This window comes from Mus musculus, chromosome 1 (assembly GCF_000001635.26).
Source record: "Mus musculus strain C57BL/6J chromosome 1, GRCm38.p6 C57BL/6J".
NCBI classification, from domain to species: Eukaryota; Metazoa; Chordata; class Mammalia; order Rodentia; family Muridae; genus Mus; species Mus musculus.
Genome location: NC_000067.6, coordinates 128,330,466 through 128,355,367, shown reverse-complemented (window position 1 = coordinate 128,355,367; position 24,902 = coordinate 128,330,466). Strand labels below are relative to the sequence as shown.

The 24,902-nt window shown below is 42.5% G+C and overlaps 1 protein-coding gene across 2 annotated transcripts in view; it reads left to right on the top strand.

Moving 5' to 3' along the window:
* Positions 1-23,793, top strand: part of Mcm6 (minichromosome maintenance complex component 6) — a 28,131-nt gene extending 4,338 nt beyond the window's left edge. The window contains exons 3-17 of one of the 2 annotated variants that reach the window (NM_008567.2): positions 1,798-1,908; positions 3,686-3,935; positions 5,899-6,064; positions 6,298-6,443; positions 6,849-6,999; positions 9,355-9,496; positions 10,930-11,071; positions 11,850-11,957; positions 13,928-14,083; positions 15,890-16,018; positions 17,091-17,252; positions 19,503-19,638; positions 20,450-20,605; positions 21,712-21,851; positions 23,317-23,793. In NM_008567.2, the coding sequence (NP_032593.1) occupies positions 1,798-1,908; positions 3,686-3,935; positions 5,899-6,064; positions 6,298-6,443; positions 6,849-6,999; positions 9,355-9,496; positions 10,930-11,071; positions 11,850-11,957; positions 13,928-14,083; positions 15,890-16,018; positions 17,091-17,252; positions 19,503-19,638; positions 20,450-20,605; positions 21,712-21,851; positions 23,317-23,433 (2,212 nt within the window). In that variant the 3' untranslated portion in view covers positions 23,434-23,793. Of the gene's footprint in view, positions 1-1,797; positions 1,909-3,685; positions 3,936-5,898; positions 6,065-6,297; positions 6,444-6,848; positions 7,000-9,354; positions 9,497-10,929; positions 11,072-11,849; positions 11,958-13,927; positions 14,084-15,889; positions 16,019-17,090; positions 17,253-19,502; positions 19,639-20,449; positions 20,606-21,711 lie in introns of both variants that reach the window. The other variant, NM_001313695.1, reaches the window with a different exon arrangement.
* Positions 23,794-24,902: the final 1,109 nt, after the last annotated feature.

The following is a 24,902-nucleotide window of genomic DNA, read 5'->3' as shown; positions in this document are numbered from 1 at the left end:
AACAGTTGCTATTATATTGCTTTCTTATTTTATCTGATTTTCACCTAGCCCATCTCTCCCCTGGGGTAGGTACTTAGAGTAATTACTCTAGTTAAGTCCTAGGTGTAAAGTTCTTTCTTTGCACCAAAGATAGGGATTTTTCCGATGGAGTCTCACCAAGGTGCTGCCCAAGTTGACCTTGAGCTCATGTTTAGTCATGCCTCAGCTTCCTGAACAGCTAGAATTGCAAGCACACACCACTCATGCCAACTTAGGAGTCTTTATAGCAATAATGTTGTGTTCGTTCTGTTAAAAGTTTTTATTATTTTTCTGATTATGGAAGTGATGTATGCCTCTTTTAAATTTTTATTTAAAAGAGTGTGCCATGGTGTATGTGTAGAATTCATAAAAGCTTACATGAGTCAGTTCAGTCCTTCTTCCTGGGGATTGAACACAAATTCTCAGCTTTAGTGATGGCACCGTCTTGCAAACCCATGTGTATCTATTCTTTAAGGGGGGGGGGGTCAAATTATCTGTATGTTTTTAACTTTACTACTCCTTGGTAGCCACTCTTTGCAGGTTGAAACAAGCTTTCAACAGCCTCTCAAGTCTAGCGTTTATAAGGGTCTTATTTATGACTTCCTATGAATATATAGTTTTGGAGAGATTATAGATAAAGCATCCTGCCCTTTTTAATCTAATGTATAATTTTCAATATAAAATTCCTTAGAAACATTTTAATAGTTTAGTGTAGCATTTTGTTTTATCTGTTTTTTGAATCAGTGTCTCAGTATATACCCTGGTTGTCCTTGATCTTGTTTTGTAAACTAAGCTGACCTCAGACTTAGAGATCTCTCTGTCTCTTTCTCCCAAGTACTAGGATTATAGGTGTGCACCACCATATCCAGCATAGCTTGAGTGTTTTAGGGGTAGAAATAGTTTCAGTTTGTTTTGTTTTTAACTATGAATGACAAAAAACTTTGTTCACAATTATTGGTCTGTATTTCTTCTAAGTAAATATTTGTATAAATATGAATGTTAATAGTAATAAAAGAGAAGTAAAGACACACAAATTAGAAGCATGGTCATGTTTTCATGGTGGATTGGAAGCTAGAGGACTCTACAATTTTGTATTCATAGCTGATCAAGAACAGTAGAAGGGGAACTGGGTGAGGTAGCCACACAGGGGAAAGTGCTCGCTGTATACGCATTAGGATCAGGGTTCAATCCCAGCAGCTACACAGACAGATGTGGTGGCTCATACCTACAACCCAGGGCTGTGCAATGGAAAGAGGGAGGAGATCCCAGGAGCTTATGGGCTAGCCAGTCATGCTATTCCGTAGTGGGGGCCAGGTTCAAGGAGAGGCCATGTGTGTTTAAAAAGAGAGATACAGAAAGACGCCTAATGATGATCTCTGGTTTCACACATGTTCATGGGTGCACATACACATAAAGAAAAAAATCAGTTGGACGGATAAGCAGCAGACTTTATAAAGCAAGCAGAGGAAAATATAAACTAGGTCATACCAAATAGGCTCTGCTTTACTAGTTTGTAAACTATCCAGAGAAAACTAGCAATATTGAACTTAGTGCTGACAAGGTTTTTGGGCAGAAAAGTACCCTGTAGTGTGGGTACTAAATGACTCCCAGCAACAGATACTCTGTGGTGGGGCAGGGGGTGATTGATAAAAGTGTCCTGAAATTAAATTTTACAGCTTGATTGTGACCAGATGAAATGCTGCGCTCTCAAAGTTGACAAACATGAAAAAGAAGACAGACTTAGTAAGACTGATGTCACTGGTGCTGCTTGTTTTTCAGAGTCTACCCTTACCTGTGTCGAGCCTTGAAGACCTTTGTCAAAGACCGAAAGGAGATCCCTTTTGCTAAGGATTTTTATGTTGCATTCCAAGACCTACCTACTAGACACAAGTAAGGAAGGAACCTTTCAGAAGGTGAAAGGACCCATCATATCACATACCACTTCCTGGGCACTTAGAAAACTTGAGGTGCACAGCCATGCAATAGCTGCCCATGTAGTATATAAATCAGCCTTCCTTTGCTGGCTCTCAGGGTCCTCACCTATCACGGAACACTGATACTGTGGAAGTTCCTCTTGTTTGCTTGTGTCTTTTAAAGATAAGGCCTTCTGAGTCGCTCATGCTGGCTTCAAATCCCAGTCCTCAGGTTTCCTTGTGGCAGGTGCTGCCACACCGAGTACATACTAACATTTTTGAAGTATTTAGACCTAATACCCAGAAAGTTTAGTTTGGAGAAACTTGTTTTTTCATGGAGCTAGGATAGGCAATATGAAGTGAAGCAGATACTTAGTGTTGCTATTTTAAAGGCACCTTTTAGGGAAATTGGGAGACAAAATTTGCCAAGGGGGGGGAAAAATTGAGAACCAAGAACAGTTGCAGAAATTCATGAGTAAGGCCAATGATTGGCACATACCTAATCTCAGCACTCAGTAAGCAGAGACATGTGGATCTCTTGAATATTCAAGGCCAGCTGGTCTAAAGAGTGAGTTCAGGTCAGCCAGAAATATGTAGTGAAATCCTGTCTCAAAAATAAAAGAAAGAAAGAATGAATGAATGAATTTAAAAAGTAAAAAAAATTCATGAATTTTAAACTTTAATATTAGATTATGAACTCACAGTATATAGACCTGGCTGGCCTTGAACTCACAGCATTCACTTTTTTACAGAGGTTACCTGCTGCTTGCCTCCCGAGGTATTGAGATTAAGATATGCAGTAGGATTGGGAGAGATGTTCAGTGGTTAAGAGCACTGGCTTCTCTTCTAGAGGACCAGGTTCAATTCCCAGCACCCATGGCAGCTATCAACTCTTTATAACTCCAGTTCCAGAGCATCTAATACCCTCACACAAGCTTACATGCAGGCAGAACACCAATGCACACAATAAAAATAGATTTGAAAAAGGCATGCACCACCATCCATCCCCCAACCCCAACCTTTTCCTGAGTCTGAGGTAGTCCTCTAGCTAGGCTGACTGGCCAGTGAGTACCCAAGATCTGCCCCTTCAGCAACACACTGGTTTTAGATGCATGTCATGCCACCCACCCAACTTTATTTCTTCAGTCTTTTCATATTTCATAGTTGTTTTTATTTATTTACTTATTCTGGGTTTTTGAGACTTTTTCTGTTTAGTCCTGGCTGTCCTAGAACTTGCTCTGTAGGCCAGCCTGGTCTCAAACTGTGATATCCACCTGCCTCTGCCTTCCAAGAGCTGGAACTAAAGGTATACACCACCACTCCCTAGCTCATTTTTACCTTTATTGTGAATTTGTAATTCAAAAGAATTCAAATAATTATTCTTTTGAATTACTCATAATTCAAAAGAAATTATGGCCTGGAGAGATAGCTCAGCTGGTAAGAGTGAACTGCTGTTGGCAGAGGACCTGAGTTTAGTTTCCAGCACTAGTGTCAGAGACTCAAAATAGTTTGTAACTCCTCCAGCTCCAGGAAGATTCCATGTCGTCTGGCCTTGGAAAGCACTTGCCTTCACATGCACAAAACCACACAGAGACTTACCCATACATTAAGACAAAAAGGCCAAGAATCATTTCTTAGGTTTCTTATGCTGAGTAGATGGTAGCTCAGTGTATGAGATGTTAGGGTCAATCCCTGGAACTGAAGTGGGGAAAGGAGGGAAAGGATATCTATTAATGTGGCTTGTCTTCAAATAGGATTCGTGAGCTCACTTCATCCAGGATTGGGCTGCTCACCCGAATCAGTGGCCAGGTGGTGCGCACTCACCCAGTTCACCCTGAGCTTGTGAGTGGAACTTTCCTGTGCCTTGACTGTCAAACAGTGATTAAGGACGTAGAGCAGCAGTTCAAATACACACAGCCGAATATCTGCCGAAATCCAGTGTGTGCCAACAGGAAGAGGTTCCTTCTAGACACTAATAAATCAAGATTTGTTGATTTTCAAAAGGTATTTATTTACTTCTGTTTAAACTAGATTCTTATATATAAATGCATTTATTAGACAAATAGATCAGATATACTGCTAATAATTCATTTTTGGCCCTTGTAATAACTTATTTAGATGTCAGTTTTTAAGGAATGTAGTGCCCACAGAGGCCAGAAGGTATCAGGTTCTCTGTTACAGATTGTCCTAGTTAGGTTCTATTGCTGTGATAAACATGACCAAATGGAACGGGGATGGGGATTGTTTATTTTATCATCTTATAGTTACAGTCCATCACAGAAGGATGTCAAGACAGGACCTGGGAGGTAGGAACTGAAGTAGAGGCCATAGAATAGTGGTACTCAACTCAACTTGTGGGTCTCTACCTAAAACAGAAACACAGATAATTCCATGGCAGTTCAAAACAATAGCAGACTTACAGTTATAATTTTTTTTTTTTTTTTTTTTTTTTTTTTGGTTTTTCGAGACAGGGTTTCTCTGTGTAGTCCTGGCTGTCCTGGAACTTGCTCTGTAGACCAGGCTGGCCTCGAACTCAGAAATCCACCTGCCTCTGCCTCCCAAGTGCTGGGATTAAAGGCGTGCGCCACCACGCCCGGCTCTTACAGTTATAATTTTATGGTTAGGGGTTACTGCATGATGAGCTGTATTAAAGGGTGGCCGCTTTAGGAAGATTGGGAACCACTGCCTTGGAGGAATGCTGCTTACTGTTATCCAAGGCCAATCCAGTACCACTTACTTGGGAGTGGCACAAACCACTGTGGTCTGGGCTTTCCCACACCAACCATTAATCGAGAAAATGCCCCCACATGCTTGCCCACAGGCCAGCATAATAGAGGCATTTTTCCAACTGAGGGTCTCTCTTCCCAGATAACTATAGTTTGTGTTAAGATGACAAGAACTAACCAGGACACAGATGGTTGTAAGCCTCCACGTGGATGCTAGCAATCAAATTCTGGTCCTGCAAGAACAGTGTTCTTAACCACTGAACCACCTCTTCAATCCCAATAGATTAATCTCCTAACCAATTGTGCTATTTGACTGAAAGGGCACAAAATTTTTATGTACCTTGCCTACATATATGCAACATTTGCAAAGCAGATCATGATTTTAACTATGGAGCCATCTCTCCAGAGCCAAGAGATGTAATTGCTTAACCAGTTGAACTATTTGATGAAAAGTCTTAGGACACAAAATCTTTATGTATTTTTATGTATATGGGTATTTTGCTTGTATGTATGTCTTAAGAACCGTAAGCATGCAGTGCCTACAGAGGCAAGAAGAAAACATTGGAGCCTCTGGGACTGCAGTTATTGGTGGTTGTAACCTTCCATGCAGTGCTCCTGAAAGCTGAGACATCTTTCAGCCCCTAGTACAAACTTTTTTTTTTTTTAAGATTTATTCATACATAAGTATACTGCAGCTGTCTTCAGACGCACCAGAAGAGGGCATCAGATGTCATTATGGGTGGTTGTGAGCCACCATGTGGTTGTGGGATTTGAACTCAGGACCTTTGGAAGAGCAGTCAGTACTCCTACCTGCTGAGCCATCCTGCCAGCCCTAGTACAAACTTTTTAGATGAATAATAGTATGTGTCAAAGGTCTATAGGGCAGGGCCTATGAAGATAGTTTAGTTAGTAACATGTTTGTTAACAACCATGAAGACCTGTATTTGATCCCTACTACCACATAAAGAGCCAAATGTGGTGGCGTATACTTTGAACTCTGCAGGGAAAGAGGCAGCCAGATCCCTAAAAACTAGTTGGTGAGTTCTAGGCCAGTGAGAGACCCTGTCGTAAGAAAGAAGGTGGATGTTCCTGAGGAGTGACACCTGAAATAGGTGTGACCACCTAAACACAAAGAGAAAGGTGCACAAAGAGGCTGGGTTATGTGGGTATTTATAGCAGTTGGTTTCAGTTGTATAGCATGTGAAAGCATCTCTTTGTTTTGCTGTTGGTCTTGGTTATAGGTTCGCATTCAAGAGACTCAAGCGGAACTTCCCCGGGGAAGTATTCCCCGGAGTTTAGAGGTTATCCTGAGAGCTGAAGCTGTGGAGTCAGCCCAAGCTGGTGACAGATGTGATTTCACAGGGGCACTGATTGTTGTGCCTGATGTCTCCAAGCTTAGCACACCAGGTCAGTAATTTGTTGCTCAGGTGTAACCAGTCCTGGATTTGGCTACTGGAATCTTCTTTGTATGTAACCTTTCTGGCTACCAATCAGGATGAGCACAGAAGTATGAAGAGAGTGAAAAAAAAATGATTTTTCTATGAAAGGTGCTATTTTAACTTTGGCTTATTCGAGTACATTAGTTCGTATGAGCACTATTAGTGTTTGAACTGTGAAACACCTATCTTTCACTCTTATAGGAGCACGTGCAGAGACTAACTCCCGAGTCAGTGGAGCTGATGGGTATGAGACAGAAGGCATTCGAGGGCTCCGGGCCCTTGGTGTCAGAGATCTGTCATACAGGCTGGTCTTCCTTGCCTGCCATGTTGCACCAACCAACCCAAGGGTAGGTCTTATTATTACTTATTTGTTTGTTTATTGTGCTGGGGATTGAGCATAGGATCTGTGCCTGGTAGGTAGGAATTGGGCTCCATCCTCAACCTTAGTGTGAGATTTACTAAGATGGTAGAGCTGGATAAAGAAAGCGCTTTGCTAAGGCTCATTTTCATCTTCATATCAGTGATGAACTTACTACAATTCAGAGTAATAAAACAGCGGTAGCTTTTGTTTTCCTCTGGACAAAAGATAGGCTTTTATATATCTTTATGAATGAAGCCTAGTTTAGGGACTATAGTAAATAAATCACAACGTTGACCTCCCAAGTGATCTTACTGTAGCGGAATTTCTTTCCCTTTATGTTATCTTGGTTCTCTATAATGTCTTTCATTTTGTTTTTCTTCTTCCACTTCAGTTTGGAGGGAAAGAACTCAGAGATGAGGAACAGACCGCTGAGAGCATTAAGAACCAAATGACGGTGAAGGAATGGGAAAAGGTGTTTGAAATGAGTCAGGACAAAAACCTGTACCACAATCTCTGCACGAGCCTCTTCCCTACTATACATGGTAAGAGCTCTGTCTGTTGATAAAAACTTGAAATCAGGAGTAAGCATTTCATGGATTCAGTACTGGTTCAGGGATTTTCATGAAGAGATTGCTTTTAGAGCTGAAGAAATGACTCAGAAGATAAAATTACTGGCTACTTTTTCAGAGAACCTGAGTTTGATTCAACAGTATTCACAACCATCTATGACCCCAGTTTTAGAGGATCCAGTGTGTTCTGGCTTCTGAGGGTACTAGACCTGCATGTGGAACATAGGCACACATGCAGACAAAATACCATGCACTTAATAAAGATGATGCATCGCTGAGCAGTGGTGGCGCATGCCTTTAATCGCAGCACTTGGGAGGCAGAGGCAGGCGGATTTCTGAGTTCCAGGACAGCCAGGGCTACACAGAGAAAACCTGTCTCAAAAAACCATAAATAAGAAAGGAAGAAAGGATGGATGCGTGCACCAGCAAAAGCTGTAGACAACCAAAAGGTAGATGTGGCTAGAGCTCACGCAGGGGCTCGCTTGGCTTGACTTAGTGCTGGTGGGTAGTTGGATTCCTTATGAGTGAGACATCTAGTGGGCAGATCTTCACCACAAGCAGCTCATTTAGCACAGAGCATGAAACAAAGCAAGGAGGAGACAATGCTTTCCTAGTCTTGGAGTTCGCATAGTTACTTGTTAAAATTCAAGTCACACTAGGCATAATAATACTTATATTCTCTGCCATCAAGGAGGAGGCTGACCCAGGGGTTGCATGTGAGTTTGAGTATAGCCTGGACCCTATCTACAAGAGTCACTAAATTCATGCCTACTTCAAAGGTAGAAAATTAGGTTCCATCTCCTTTGTTTGAGACAAGATCTTACTTTGTAGTCTCAGCTGCACCATAACTGTAGACCAAGCTAGTCTCCAACTCACGGGACTGAAATTAAAGGAATAATCTACCACGGCCAGCAGGTTCCATCTCAGTTTGTGTTGATTTTAGGCTGTCCTTGAATGTAAGGGATCCACCTGTTTCTCTCCCGGGTGCTGGATCAAAGACATCTGCCAGCATACTCGGTTAGGTTCTCTCAAATTAACAAGTATGAACGTTTTTATGGACTATTTAAAACTCATCCTACCCTCGACACATTTGTCTCATAGGTCGTGTCGGTTTTGCTATAGAACAGATTTTTAGTTTTCTGTTTCTATATGTGTTTACATATGTGTGCTTGGGATGGTGGGCAAAGTCAACCTGAAATGACGTCCTCAGGAGCCATTCACCGAGTGATTTGTCTTGGCTTTGGTTTTGAGGCGGCCTTTCATTAACTTCAGCTCTTCGAGTAAGCAGCACTGGGTGGTCAGCAAAGCCTACGTAGTGATCTTCCTGTGTGCTTCCCCAGCACTGGGATTACAGGTGTAAGCCACTGTACCTGGATTTTCATATGGTTTCTAGGAACTAAACACAGGGCCTGAGGCTTGCCTGGCAAGGACTTTAACAAATGTCTCTTGAGCCATTACTTTTTTTCTTGGTTTGTTTGTTTGGGGTTTTTTGTTTTGTTTTAATAAGTGGTACACATTTGCCAAGCGTTATTTTGGTAGTGGAGTTCATTCACCAATTCCATGCGGGGCTGGGGGTGGGGGTGAACAGCTAATAGAGGCACTATAAATTGCATGCAGCATGTTACCCAATCAGCTTAGTTAGTGTGCATTTATTTAGTGTTGTTCAACAAAAGAAGCATGATCCCAGAGTCCTGAGGAACTGGAGCTGCCCCTGGCAAGAACGAGCAATGGACTGGAAGGGTAGCACACTCATGCCACTCCAGCAAAAAGAAAAAACTTAGAAATGTGGCGGTTGCCGGGCGTGGTGGCACACACCTTTAATCCCAGCACTTGGGAGGCAGAGGCAGGCGGATTTCTGAGTTCGAGGCCAGCCAGGGCTACACAGAGAAACCCCGTCTCGAAAAACCAAAAAGGAAAAAAAAAAAAGAAATGTGGCAGTGTAGGGTGGACAAATATATATTTGTGGGAGAAGTCTTCGAGGAAAAGGCCTCACATAGGAAGTGGACAAGAAAAGCTCTTGGAATGGTGAGCATGGGCAGCTGATAACTGTGGTGTAGGAGAAGACACTCATGGTGGCTTCTTTTCTCTTGGTTAAGTTATATTGTACCTGAGCTGTTTAGTTCCCATGTATATGTGTCATACCAAGAGGGAAGACACAACTGAAGGTCAGAGGACAGCTTTGTAGAGTTGTTATTTCCTTCTACCTTTACATTTTTTTCTGGGATCAAATTCTAGTTTTCTGGCTTAGGAGGCAAGGACCTTTACCTGCTGAGCCATCTTACCATCCCCCTGAAAAATTCAGTTTTCACTTGGAGCTTTTCCTTTCAGGCAATGATGAAGTAAAACGCGGTGTCTTACTGATGTTGTTCGGTGGTGTTCCTAAGACAACAGGGGAAGGAACCTCTCTTCGTGGGGATATAAATGTTTGCATTGTTGGTGATCCAAGTACAGCTAAGAGCCAATTTCTCAAGTAAGTATCTGTCTGAGGTAAAGAGGCTCAGCGGGGAACCTGTGCTGTGCTTGCAGGCCACCTCTGCTACCAAGGGTGCAGTCAGTGTTGCCTGCTCATTCTGTTTTAGAGACAAGGTCTCTGTGTAGCATGTGTCACTGTGTCCAACTAAGAAGTGTTAGATAATTGCTTTACGTAGTTTCCCACTTTCTGTTTAATATATTTCTGTCATTCATAGAACATATGAGTGACCAGAAGGTAGACAGCATTGTACTTTTATGTAAAAACATGTTTTGTTTTAGCCATTTTTAGGATTAGCTTTAATCACTACCACCCTCTGTCTCCAGAACATCTTTTTGTTCTACTGAACTGAACCACTATACCTGTAAAGCCACAGTTCTCCACTCCCCTCTCATAGTTCCTAGCAAGCATCATTTTACTTTGCCTAATTAATAAGTGTAACCCTACTATTTCGGTCTCTGTGTCTAGCTTGCTTCACTCAGTGCAGTACACTGACTATTCATCGTGCTGTGGTGATGAGGATCTATTTTATGCATGTGCTTTGTACATAATCAATAGATGGATGTTTCAGTTGTTTGTATTCTCCCATTATATAGTAATAATACTGTGAAAATCACTAGACTGAGTATCAGGCTCTGCTTTCCTATTTTGTTTTCAGACAGGGTTTTTTCTTTATAGACCAGAACGGCCTCAAATTCATGGTCTTCTTGTCTTAGTCTCCTAAATACTGAGATTAGAAGCTTGTAGCATACCAAGCTCTACTTCTTACTATTTATTTATTTATGAGACAGTGTTTCTCTGTATATCCCTGGCTGTCCTGGAACTCACTCTGTAGACCAGGCTGGCCTCAAACTCAGAAATCCACCTGCCTCTGCCTCCCAAGTCCTGGGATTAAAGGCGTGTGCCACCACTGCCCAGCATCCTTAATTTTTAAAAATATATTTTTCTTGGTTTTTCGAGACAGAGTCTCTATGTAGCCTTGGTTGTCTTGGAACTTGCTCTGTAGACCAATGTGGTCTTGAAGTTGTAGAGATCGCCTGTCTCTGCCTCCCAAGTGCTGGGATTTAAGGCTGCATCACCACCACCTGGCTTTCTTAATTTTTATTTTTTTAGTGTTTATTTTTGGGAGCTGGAAAAATAGCTTAGTGAGTAAAGGCACACACAGACCTGGTAGCTAAAGTTTAGTCCCTGGAACTTGTGTAGGGTAGCAGAAAGAAATCACAAAGTTGACCTTTGACCTTCGTTTACCACCCCTTCTCACACACACAAAGTTAAAATAAATGTGTTTGTTAAGTTCGAAGTTGATGTTTTTGTCTCCTATTCATTCTATCTGACAGGATGACGTTGAATCCGTTTTAGAACTCCTGTTCATTCCTGGGACTGGTGTAGTGTATTGATGTGCTAATGAATCTTTGTGTGACCTTCTTAAATAGGCACGTGGACGAGTTCAGTCCCAGAGCTGTCTATACCAGTGGCAAAGCCTCCAGCGCTGCCGGCTTAACAGCAGCTGTGGTGAGAGATGAAGAATCTCACGAATTTGTCATTGAGGCTGGAGCGTTGATGCTGGCTGATAATGTAAGGACATTGTATGCTGTTGGATATAGGGAAATCAGAGTATCCTTGACCTTTTAATAACAAGCTATAGTTTTTAATGAATTCATTAGTAAGTTATTCAGTTTTATTAATCTACATTGAATTAAGACTCATCATTAGTTGGTGCTTTCGGAGCATCCCTAGAATGTTGATTACTGTGACTAGACCATCCCAGTTTGTCGCTTTGCTAACATCTCTAAACAGATCTATCCATGAATACATAGTATATCACCTATATATTTGGCAAAGATTCATTCCTTGTGGGTATTCAAGCTTATATTCATTGTGGTACTCCTTCGCTCTTTACTTTTCCAGTCAGTCCGTATTTACGGTTGGCCGGGAACTGTCTCTGCCACCCACAGTCTTTGATCACAGATGTGCACCATTGCACACAGCCCAGTCTTCTCATGCTGAGGGTAAATTTCGCAGTCCCGTTACCTGAATATTATTTGTTTTGCTTGTCGGTGTTATTTGTTTGTTTTGCTCTTAGTTTTAGTGAGTTAGGCATGAGATTCCCTTCTAGCTCTGTTCTGTTGAATAGTCTTGCATAAACAGGAATTAAAAATGTTTATGTCCCATCTCCATTTGCCTAGGGAATAGAAAGGTCTCTGGTAGGAAACTTTGTAAGTTTACCATCTTACATCTGCAAAGCAGTTTCTCTGATTTTCTTACACATGCTAGGCAAGTAAGTACTCTACCACTGAGCTCCATCCTTGGCCCTGCCAGGAACTTGGTTAATGGTAGGTCTGTTTGGTTGCAGGGTGTCTGTTGTATTGATGAATTTGATAAGATGGACATGCGGGACCAAGTTGCTATTCACGAAGCTATGGAGCAGCAGACCATCTCTATCACGAAAGCAGGAGTGAAGGTGGGTATTCCTCAACCATGCCGATTGGCACGTTAGAGACATCCACCTGATGGAATACATTGTTCCGATGTGTAATGTTAATCTAAAACGTAAAATACAGGTGTTATTGAGGGTCTAGAACAACTATGTTGCTGTGATAGAAAGTAATGATACTGATGTAATTTTTAGCATTTCATTTTTCAGAAATTTAAAGCTTTTTAAATATTCATTTATTTGGGGGACTGCTTTGCCATCTATGTGACAAGACAGCTTTGTGAATTTGGTTCTTTCCTTCCATCTTTACATAATTTCTGGGGCTTGCATAGAAGGAACACACAACCTGCTGAGCCATCTTGCCAGCTGTGTTTTATAAACGTTTCATGAACAAAATATGCATTTGTTGATTAAACAGCCTTCTTGTTATAACCAAAAAAGTTATTGGTCCCAGTACCACCAATTACTCAAAAATCAACAGGTAATTTAAATGAAATTATCTGACTACCATATGATAGCCAACATTAAAGAGGATCATAACTTATTAAAAGTAATAGGTTTGGAGGACAGACAGATGGCATAGCAGTTAAGAGCACATATTGTTCTTAAGAGGACCAAGTTCAGTTGCCAGAACTCAGAGTGGTTAGCTTACAACTCCAGAGATTTCAACTTCCTCTTCTGGCTCCTATAGGCACTGCAGGCACATTCACTTACATAGAGAGGCAGACATGCATACACATAATTTTAAAATTAAATCTTTTAAAAATTGAAAAATAAATATTTTTTAAAGTACTACACTGATGTATATATTTAAGAGAAATCTTGTACAACTCATAGTACAATGGGTACTAGGTATGTGCTAAGTATATATGCACAACTGAGCAAGTACATGCAGTCCCTCCTTTAGCGTTTTCATTTTATTAGCAGTCTTCCTGTCGTAGCGCCTGCTAGGTCCACTATGATTTGTTAGCCTCACGGCACTCAGCTGCATGAACCATACGTGGGGTGGTTTTCAGTCTGGTATGTCACAAGCAATGTTAACTGTCATGTCAGCTGAGGGCCTCAGCTAGTTACAAAGTAAATTCCTAACAGAGTGCGAGCTAAGGGACTTGTGCCCTTCATCACCATGCAGAAAAGCCTGCTGCGCTGTTACCATGCTTGAGTTTGGATCATTCAGTAACTGGAAATGCTTTTACTTCCATTTACTTCCATTGCATGAGATAGAACTTTTTCTTGTTATCTATATTGACCAATTTGGGTTTGTGGGGGTTTTTGTTTGTTTGTTTGTTTTAATTTTATTTTTTATTAGGTATTTATTTCAGTTATATTTCCAATGCTATCCCAAAAGTCCCCCACACGCTCCCTCACCCACTTCCCCACCCTCCCACTCTCACTTCTTGGCCCTGGTGTTCCCCTGTACTGAGGCATATAAAGTTTGCACGACCAATGGGCCTTTCTTTCCACTGATGGCCAACTAGGCCATCTTCTGCTACATATGCAGCTAGAGTCAAGAGCTCCGGGGAGTACTGGTTAGTTCATAATGTTGTTCCACCTATAGGGTTGCAGATCCCCCCAGCTCCCTGGGTACTTCCTCCAGCTCCTCCATTGGGGACCCTGTGATCCATCCAATAGCTGACTGTGAGCATCCACATCTGTGTTTGCTAGGCCCCGGCATAGTCTCACAAGAGACAGCTATATCTGGGTCCTTTCAGCAAAATCTTGCTAGTGTATGCAATGGTGTCAGTGTTTGGAAGCTGATTATGGGATGGATCCCTGGATATGGCAGTCTCTAGATGGTCCATCCTTTCATCTCAGCTCCAAACTTTGTCTCTGTAACTCCTTCCATGGGTGTTTTGTTCCCAATTCTAAGAAGGGGCAATGTGTCCACACTTTGGTCTTCGTTCTTCTTGAGTTTCATGTGTTTTGCAAATTGTATCTTATATCTTGGGTATTATAAGGGTTTGTGTTTTAGTGTCATGGTTTTCTCTTCTGGTCAGGCAACTCTGAATGCCAGGACATCCATTTTAGCTGCAGCAAACCCTGTCAGCGGACACTATGACAGATCAAAATCTTTGAAACAGAACATCAATCTGTCAGCGCCCATCATGTCCCGCTTTGATCTCTTCTTCATTCTGGTGGATGAATGCAATGAGGTAACCACTGATGCTGCTGCTGGTGTTTCCATTTGTGTTCAGTTTCGTGACCTTTTGTGCCTCTTGGGTGTAATGCGCCTGACCTGAGTTAGTTGTTCTTAGATTTGAGTATTCGACCTTACCATCTCAGATGTGTGTGAACACACAAACAGCCCACTCCCCCACAAGGTCTAGTGTGACTCATGCTGGCCTTGAACTCTCTGTGTAACCCACCATGCCCACGTTTATGGGATACACTCCTAATGATAAGCAGGAAGCTCTATTTCAGTAAGTAATGTAAAACCCTTGCTTCCAACCTGACTTGAGACATTATCTAAATAAAACTGCCTTGCTTTTGTGAATGTTTGGGGGCCTTGGGCTTAGGCTTCTCCTCTTTTCCTTTCACAAGTACACAAACGTAGTTAACTCATGGATAATAGTGTAGTGGCTAAGAGGACACACTGAAGCTAGGCTCTTCAGTCCTGTCCTTACTACTTAGACCTCGGTCAGATAACAAAACTTTTCTGGGACTCAGTTTACTTCTACATAAAATAAAGCTATCATCTACTGCATGAAGATTGCTTCTAGACATACATGGAAAAACAGTTTCATATAAGAAGCTCCTATAAATGCTCTGCTGGGGCTATTTTGAAAATTTTTAAAAATTTTTTTCTTGTTTTGGTTTTTTTATTTTGTTTTGTTTTGAGACAGGTTCTCTATGTGGCCTTGGCTATCCTGAGCTTCACTATGCAGACAATGCTGGTCTCAAAATGACAAAGATCTACCTGCCTCTGTCTCCCAAGTGCTGGGATTAAAAGCATGCACCACCACCATTACTCTAGCTGGTTACTTGCCCCTGTTTTGTTTTGGCCGCTGCCAGTGGCAGTAGCATGTTCGTGTCCCATCCATTGCCCCCCCCCCCAACCCCCTTTTCTTCTGTTACAGCAAATGGGCTGCCTTAGTAAAGGTAGTCAGGTCTGTCCAGGTATTTCAGGGTACTGGAGAGATGGATGTTGTAGTGGTTGGGAGCACTTACTGCTTTTACAGAGGACCAGGCTTGATTCTAAGCCCACCCCTATGTGTATCTTGCAACATCCAGGGGGTCTGAAGCACTCTTTTGGCCTATGGCCACCAGGCATGTACATGATGCAAAACATACACATAGGCAAATACATTTTCTTGTTGCTTTTTTGAGATAGGGTCTCAACATAATTCTGGCTGGTCTGGAGCTTGCTATGTAGGCCAGGCTGGCCTCAAACTCACAGAATTTCTGCCTCCCCCAGTGCTAGGATTAAAGACATATGCCATCATACCCACCATAAAATGTATTTATTTTTTAATTTAAAAATATCTGTAGGGCTGGTGAGATGGCTCAGTGGGTAAGAGCACCCGACTGCTCTTCCAAAGGTCCGGAGTTCAAATCCTAGCAACCACATGGTGGCTCAAAACCATCCATAACGAGATCTGACTCCCTCTTCTGGAGTGTCTGAGGACAGCTACGGTGTACTTAAATATAATAAATGAATAAATTAAAAAAAAAATCTGTAAAACCTTTGATCGTGGGGCTAGAGAGATGGCTCAGCAGAAGTTAATTTTGTCTTGTTTGAAGATAGGGTCTCCTGGAGCATATACTGGCCTTGAACTCTTATATAGTTAAGGCTTAACTCCACTGAGGTTCCTGCCTCTACCTCCTAAGTGCTGGAATTGATCGCAGGCCTTTACTCCTAGTCTGTCACTTGTAGCTAGACATCATCCCTTACTGCGGATAGATAGTACTTGGGAGTCAATACTACTATGACTGACAGAAGTTCTCTTGTTCTGGATCAGGTGACAGATTATGCTATTGCCAGGCGCATAGTAGACTTGCATTCAAGAATTGAAGAATCGATCGATCGAGTTTATTCCCTTGATGATATAAGAAGGTACCTTCTCTTTGCCCGACAGTTTAAACCCAAGGTAATCTGCCCTGCCAGACCTGGATAAGTCGTGGTGTGTGTGGGTGTTAGAACTAGGTGTGAATAAATGGGTTCTGTGGAAATTAACCGAACTGAGTTTTAGCTTTGGTTTTGGTCTTTTGAGGCAGTCAGGGTATCCATTGCATAGTCTAGGCTAGCCTCAAACTCAATCCTGCTTTAGATGCCCACTTCTCTATCTATAGGAATGTGCCAATATGCCTATCTGTATTCATTTTTTAAATATCCTCAAATCTTTAGCTTATTGTTTGAGAATTTTATTCTTGAATAAGATATGTTTTTATAAATCCACCTCTCGCTTCTAGGCTTTTTATTCCTTCCATATCCACACCACTTTTCCTTCCTAACTTTGTACACTCCTTTTAAAACCCTCTAAGTCCACTATAATCTCCTTAAATTTTAAGTTTTTATGTTGTTCTGAGTACTGGTTTCTTCAAAGATGGTTAATTTGTTAAGTACTGAAAAAATATTTTAGCCAGGCATGGTAGTCTATATAGTGAAACCCTGTCTAACAATAAGGATTGTGAGCAACTTTCATGTAAAGAGTGTGAATTTGCCAATAATACTACTGTTTACTGAGTTTCTTGCTCTGTAAAACTGAGGGCCTTTTAAGTCAGTATATGCTGTCTTTTTCCCTCAAGCCAGTATAAGTTCATGAGCTTATACTGACTCAGGATAGACTTAGTGCTAATGAGCTTTGACATCTTGAGGTACATTTCATTTTATTCTATTTATTGCTTCATGTGTTAAACATCATTTAGAAATGGTCAATTGCTTATACTGGTCCATTGTCTTCATATTCATAGAATTAGGACATGAATTTATAGGCTTCTGAGTGTCAGTTTTTTTAATTAATTTACTGTCTTTGTGATAAAGTTTCAACCTCTGCCCTCTGTTTCCTGGAGTGCTTCCATCCAGGACCCTCTTTACCTGACATTTAATGTAGTCGATCAAGTGTGTGTGTGTGTGTGTCTGTCTGTCTGTCTGTCTGTCTGTCTGTCTGTGTTGTATGTATATAAATAAATATCTCCTTGACTTGACTGGTTTTTAAACAGATTTCCAAAGAGTCAGAAGACTTCATTGTGGAGCAGTACAAACGTCTCCGCCAGAGGGATGGCTCTGGGGTCACCAAGTCCTCGTGGAGAATCACCGTGCGACAGCTTGAGAGCATGATCCGACTCTCAGAATCAATGGCCCGCATGCACTGCTGTGACGAGGTACCAGCCCCTCTGATAACACGGGAACAGGAATGCATGAGTTGACTTTTAGGCGGGTTTTTATCTTTGTTATGGAATATCTCACAGCCAGTTGATAACTATTCTCCCAGTAAAAAGGTTGCTATCATAGGTTTATGAGGTATGCTGTCTAGACTAATAGTGATGGATAAAAGTGTTTATTATAATCAGTAAATTATGGAGTGCAGATACAGGTGAGTACTTACGCAAGAGAAACCTATTTAATCTCTACAGTGGCCTTGGCCTCTGGCTGGGAATACAAACGTGACTGTGACTCCTGCCTCAGAGGACTCTTCCTCCTTAGGGTTGTATAATCAGTGTGTGGCGGGTGTGGGCATTATTTTGGGTTTGCATATGCTGGGGCAAAATTCAGGGCTTTGTGTATGCTAAGCACACTCATGACTCTTACCTTAGCTCCATAGATTTTTAATTGCTCTTGGTGCCCTAGACTCAAAGCAAATGTCGGATTATGGGAAGGGGTGATATTGGAAGCCACATATCTGCTTCAAACTAAGAGGCTTTTGTGTACTTTTATATACAGAGTTCATTTAGGATTCAAATTTTGTCTGTGAAAGGACTAGGTTCATTTGTTTGTTGTGTTTCTGAAACAGGTGCTCTTTTGGTAACCTGGCTTAAATTCCCAGCCCTCTGCCACAGACTACCATGGATGGAATTATAAATGCAGTTAGGTTTTGAGATAGCATTTAAAGCCCAAACTGGCCTTGAACCCAGCATTGTATCACATGCCTATAATCCCGAGGCTTAGGAGGTAGAGGCAGGAGAATCATGAGTTCAGACTCATCCTCATCTGCAGTTCAAGTTTGAGGCCAACTTGAGCTCAATGGGTCTTTGTCTCAAAAAATGAATCAATAAACAAGATTTGGGAATGTTGTAGATACGGGGGGGGGGGGGAGCCTAGATTCAGTTCTCAGTACTGTAAGGGAAGGGAGAAAGGAAGAAGCCACGTGGTGGTGGTGGTACACGCCTTTAATTCCAGCACTCAGGAAGCAGAGGCAGGTGGATCACTGTGAGTTCAAGACCAGCCTGATATACATAGGTAGTTCTAGGATAGCCAGGGCTACACAAAGAAACCCTGTCACAAAACAAGGAAAAAAATAAAGAAAATTGAACTGGGGAGATTGTGTGGTTTATGGTTAAGAATATAGAGGGCCCAGATTATATTCCCAGCAACCATGTGATGGTTTCCAACTGACATGACGCCAGTCCTAAGGGATCCAATACCTTCTGGCCTCTGCAGGCTTTGAGTGCATATGGTGCACAGACATAATTACAGACAAATGCACATTAAATAAAAACAAGCCGGGCGTGGTGGTGCACGCCTTTAATCCCAGCACTTGGGAGGCAGAGGCAGGCGGATCTTGCAAACCAGAGTTTGGTTCTGTCTTAGTCCTGCACAAAACATCAAATTGGGGAGGAAGGGGTTTATTCAGTTTACACTTCCACATCGCTGTTCATCAACAAAGGAAGTCAGGACTGGAACTCAAGCAGGTCAGGAAGCAGGAGCTGATGCAGAGGCCACGGAGGGATGTTACTTACTGGCTTGCTTCCCTGGCTTGATCAGCCTGCTCTCTTATAGAACCAAGACTACCAGCCCAGGGATGGCACCACCCACAATGGGCCCTCCCCACCCTTGATCACTAATTGAGAAAATGCCTTACAGCTGGATCTCATGGAGGCATTTCCTCAACTGAAGCTCCTTTCTTTGTGATAACTCCAGCTTGTATGAAGTTGACACACAAAACCAGCCAGTACAGGTTCCCAAAACCCACATTGGGCTGCTTACAACTGCCGGTAATTCCAGCTCCAAGGGATCCAGCACTCTGGTTTTTTGAGACAGGGTTTCTCTGTGTATCCCTGGCTATCCTAGAACTCAGAAATCCACCTGCCTCTGCCTGCCGAGTGCTGGGACTAAAGGCGTGCACCACCACCGCCCAGCTGAATCCAGCACTCTTCACCCCTCCACAGGCATCTGCACTCGTGAGCACATACCCACACACAGATCCATAGAATACATACATAGATGCAGCTGTGTCAGTTCATATACGCCTGTGGAAAGTGACAGTTAGTCTGTGATCTTGATAGTGTATGATATTGTCGGTCATTTCAACCATCTTAGTGAGTTAATAGTGCCATATAGGGGAGAGCACCGTGTTCTTAGCTGTTTGGTATAAAATATCTTAACATAACTAACTGGTCTGATTATTGCCTTAGGTTCAGCCTAAACATGTGAAGGAAGCTTTTCGATTACTGAATAAATCAATCATCCGTGTAGAGACGCCTGATGTCAATCTAGATCAAGAGGAAGAGATCCAGATGGAGACGGATGAGGGACAAGGAGGCGTCAATGGTGAGGAGCTTGCTCATCTCATTGCCTGTCTATAGACAGGCTCCAGTCTTGCAGGGTGTCGTGGTACCAGCACACTTGTCAGTGGCTGTGAATGGATGTATTCAAAGGGGATTTTAAATTAACTATAAGCTGAAGGACAGTAGGACAGCTAAGTGGTTGTACAAAGTATATATGCTTGGAGACCAAAAGAAAGCATGTCACAATGAACAGATCCTTTGTCCTCTACTCTTGCATACAATATTCTGTTTAGCTCTTGAACTTGAAATATGTTCTTGGGCAAGTAGAAGGTTCAGTGGGTAAATAACCTTATCTGAAAACCTGGTGCATGTAAAGGTAAGAGGACTGAATCCTGTGATTTCTGTATACGCACAATGGCAAGTTCACATGCGTCCATATACATAATAGCAATTTAAAAGATTCTTAAACTTCTCGATCACATTGAACAGGTGAATAATATTATTTTTTTCCTTATAACACTACAAATTGACTTTGTCAGATGCCGGGGAAAGGTCTCACTAGGTAGCCTAAGTTGTCTTAAATCTCTAGCCTCTGGTTCAGCCTTTTAAGTGCACAAATTATAGGTGTGTGCCACTGTGCCCTGCTGCAAATGGTATCAATAAGATCTCTGTCCCCATCTCTGACACTCTTCTCAAGCCAGTTGTCTTCACTAGTAGGATTTTAATTTGTTTCAGATTTATCTATAAAATGGCTGTTTTCTGAAGTTTGTACTAAGCATAGAGAGTGTGCATGGGCACTAGATGGGCATGTTGAAGTCACCAGGAAGGACTTAGGTGGTTATTTCCTTCCTTAGGTCATGCCGACAGCCCTGCCCCTGTGAATAGGTTCAACGGCTCCAGTGAAGATGCCAGCCAGGAGACTGTTTCCAAGCCCTCCCTGAGGCTGGGCTTTGCTGAATACTGCCGAATCTCGAACCTCATCGTGCTCCACCTCAGGAAAATGGAAGAAGGTGAGTATGTTTCCCACGCTGCTTATCTGCTGTGGGTCTTACACGCGCTCTCTGCCACTTGTGATGTTAAGCCTTGTGTTAAGCTTCAGAACTCAGAAGAGATGATGGTTTGTGTTGGCTCACTTTAGGAGGGAGCCTGGGTAGTATCAGCACAGCCTCCCTACAAGCTCATTGTCAGTAGAGTACAGATCATTCTACAATACAGGACATAAATAAATACCGATGTTCCTGTATTTAGCTTATGATTTTGAAGCAGAATCTTTAGATCTGATGATATAAACAACATTTTTGCAGGTGGAAATGACTATAGTTGCTTTCTTACCAACAGATGTCTTGCAGGATATTTGTGTTTATCTACAAAATACCACAGATGTAATACAATCCTCCTTTGTACCTGGTCGGTGGGGCACTTGCCCGCTTTTTACCCTTGACTGCTTTGCCATGGTTTCATATCGGTTTCACAGTTAGCCATGGGTAAGAGGAGAAGCCATCATCTGTTAGAGCTGAAGTTCATTCTTTTTGTGGGTGTAGCCACTTGTGTATGGGTGTCCATGGAGACCAAAAGGCACTTGGCTCCCCCAGAGCTGGAGTTACAGTAGGACGGCTCTGTGATGGCTTCTAGGCGTAATTCACCATGCACAATTCCAATCCGTGCTGCAGACTTTCACAGCCATGTTCAGCTAGTACTTGAAAGAAACTGAAGTAGACTCAGAAGTAGATTCTGGCTGAATGCAGTGCCTACACTTAGTCTTAGCAGTTTGGCAGAGGCAGGTTTGTCTCTGAGTTCAAAACCAGCCTGGTCTACATAGTGAGCTCCAAGCCAGCCAAGGCTACAAAGTGGTTATCTGGTCTCAAAAAAACAAACAAACAAACAAACAAACCCTGAAGAGGAGCTTACAAATCCATGTGATTGTGTGTGTGTGTGTGTGTGTAGTGGTGAGGACTGGACATCCTAAGCACATGCTCTAAAATTACTGATCTTTACTTTTGCACCTTATTTTGCAGTTTCTAAAATCAAGCTTACGGTTTTTCCTGTGTGTGCCATGAATTGTGTGGCAGTTTGCTAGAGGTCAGTCCTTTTCAATAATGTGTTTGTTTGGTTGCAGAGGAGGACGAGTCGGCACTAAAGAGAAGCGAGCTTGTCAACTGGTACCTGAAGGAAATCGAATCAGAGATAGACTCTGAAGAAGAGCTCATAAATAAAAAGACGATCATTGAGAAGGTTGTTCATCGTCTCACACACTACGTAAGTGTCCACTGCCTGGGCTCCAGGGCACTGTGAGGGAGTGCCTCTATCTGCAGGCTTTCTGATGAATCATTGGGGAGCGGTCATAATTGTAGTTGAGGAAAATTAACCGAAAGGGAAGGACTTTTCCTAAAATAAGCAGAATTTAGGTAAAAGTTGAGCAGGCAGCATTTGGGTCTTACTTCTGGGTGGGCTTTTTGTGGTGTCTTTATTTAGCTATACTGGTATTGAGCCCTGAGTTTGTATGTGCTGGGCAGACATGCCTCTGTGCTGAATTCTAGGCTCCTGTTTGGGTGCTTTCTAACTTTCTGTTTTCACCCTGTCGGCTTCATTCATACCTGGCTATGTAATTCTCAACCGGACCACTAGCAGTACCTGATCCTCGGCCCCACTCCCACCCCCAGTCCAATGATCAGGTTTTTTTTAAAAATTCTTTTCTATTTTGTTTGGTAAGAGTTGCTTAGGGGCTGGAAGAGAAGAGGACAGATGGTGTGTTCTACATTTATTTTTACTTGTTCAGAGAAAAAATTCCCAGATGAATTGTGTTTAGATATTTTGTGTTTGTTTATTTAGACATTGTGTCTCACTGTGAAGCCCACACTGGCCTAGAGTTCAAGGTCTTTGTGCCTCAGCCGCCTGGGTGCTGGTATTCTAGGATGTATACCACCATTGTGGGCTTGGACCTGTTCCCAGTTCTGAGAGACTGGGTATGAGCCTTCGTAATAAATGAGTGAAAGCTGCAGAGAGTTCAGTGGTTATGAGCACTCAAGGTAAATTCTCAGCACCCACGTCAGTGGCTAAAACCTACCTACAACTCTTCAGAGTAATTAAAAAGAAGTAGAAGTAGGACCTAGCTGACATGGTGACACGCACTTAAATCCTAGTGCTCAAGTGAGGGCAGGAGAGCTACAAGTTTCAGGCTGGTCTAGGTCTAGCAGCATAGACTGCCTCAAAAGGTGGGAGGAGGGACTCGTAAAAAGGGCCAATAGGCAGTGATTAAAAATGAACAGATTTTAGATATTAGAAAATTTTTTACACAATCTTAAAGTTCAAGCACAGCTGTTTTGAAGTTATACTGACAAGCATTTGATAAAATGTGTAGGATACCTGGGGCTGATCTTCCAGAGGTCCTGAGTTCAGCAGCCACATGATGGCTCACAACCATCCTGAATGGGATCCAATGCCCTCTTTTGGATGTCTCTTCTTCAGACAGTGTGCTCATGTACATGAAATAAAATAAGTCTTTTTTAAAAAAAAAAATCACAATACCTGCTAGGTTTCTTCGTTTTTCAAGGCAGTTATACCTGAAGGGTAGCATCCTAGTAAGAGGGGTTGAGCAGAGCACTGATAATGGTTGAAGGTAAGGTTCTGTCCAGGGCCTTATCGAGAGGAAACAGGAAAGTGTAAGTATCGGACATTTGGAAGCGTCCGTGGTTCTGGACTGAGGACAAACTGTGCTCCACAGGATCACGTTCTGATTGAGCTCACCCAGGCTGGGCTGAAAGGCTCCAGTGAAGGAAGCGAGAGCTATGAGGAAGACCCCTACCTGGTAGTCAACCCTAACTACTTGCTTGAAGATTGAGGTATTGAAGGTAACTTGATGGCCAGGGACCTGTGCTGTCCTACCCTTAGCCCGGACCCTGCACGGCACTGAGAGACAGTGTCTGGAGCAATGCTTGAGGAGGATTTCAGAAGTGATGGCTGAGTTCATGGCTCTGTGAATTTCATACTGGGACAGGCTTGGGCACTCTGTCAATAGGCTTCTTGTACTATTGAAGTTGGAACCAAATCATGTTGTTTCTATAAGACATTTCTTCATGTATAGGAAAAGCCTGCTGCATTTGTCATACATGTGTCTGTGGAAATTGCTTTCTTCTGTTCCCAGCCACTGCTTTTACCCATGAAAATAAAACAACTTGTTCTGTGATTGTCTGTTGGATTCATTTCTACTCTTGATTATTGCCTCCATTTCCATGAGTGACTTTTTTTCTGGCTTATTCGCTAGTAGAAAGACCATGTCAAGCGAGAGTTCTTGGTGACTTTCTGAAGTAAAATCCCAGTGGTTTTGCTGGGGTTTGTTTGGGTTTGGGGGTCAGGGTGTCTGGGGTTTTTTGGGGGGAGTGGAGCAGCTGGGTTTGGGGGGAACTTTTTTTGGTTTTTCGAGACAGGGTTTCTCTGTGTAGCCCTGGCTGTCCTGGAACTCACTTTGTAAACCAGGCTGGCCTCGAACTCAGAAATCCGCCTGCCTCTGCCTCCCAAGTGCTGGGATTAAAGGCATGTGCCACCACGCCCGGCTGGGGGGAACTTATGTAGCCTAGACTTGGATTTTTGATCCTCCTGTCTTAATTCCCACACCTGGCTTCTAGAATAAGGACTGTTTACCATCTGCTCAGTATTTTATTTCTTTCCTAAAGATAGTTCCTTGGGATTGTTCTCAATTGTTTTTATGGGCATGGATGCTGTAGCATCTGTACAGGCCCAGGACAAGTTGCTATGTGGGTCCCTAGGTTGGAGCCTGCCATCAGGCTTGACTTCGCGTCTCGTTGCCAACATTTTTGGTTTTTTTCTAAAGAAAAATACTGAAAGTTTATCATTCCAACAGTACATGAGCCTTTCCTTGTAACTTGTTGTTTCTGATATGTCTTCCTGTCACAACCTTGAACAACAGGTGGCATTCTGGAGCCAGATGGCCAATTAGAGCAAGCATTTCTATTATGTGAGCCAGGTGTGTTAGCATGACTGTAGTCCCAGCTATTAGATGTCTAAGGTAGACAAATGAGACTAGAATTTCAGTTAACCTGGCCAAGGACACCTATCTCAGAAGGAATAGTTGGCATCGTGGTGCCAGCACTTGGAGAGACAGGGACATGTGGCTGGATCTCTGGGTTCAAGGCAAGCTTGCTCTACATACTGAGTTCCAGAGCTACAGAGGAGACTCTCAAAAAGGGCTAAGGAGAAAGCCCAATCATAAAGTGATTATGGGCTTGTCTTGTGGTTACTGTTGCTGTGATGAAACACTATTACCAAAGAGCAAGTAGGGCCAGAAAGAGT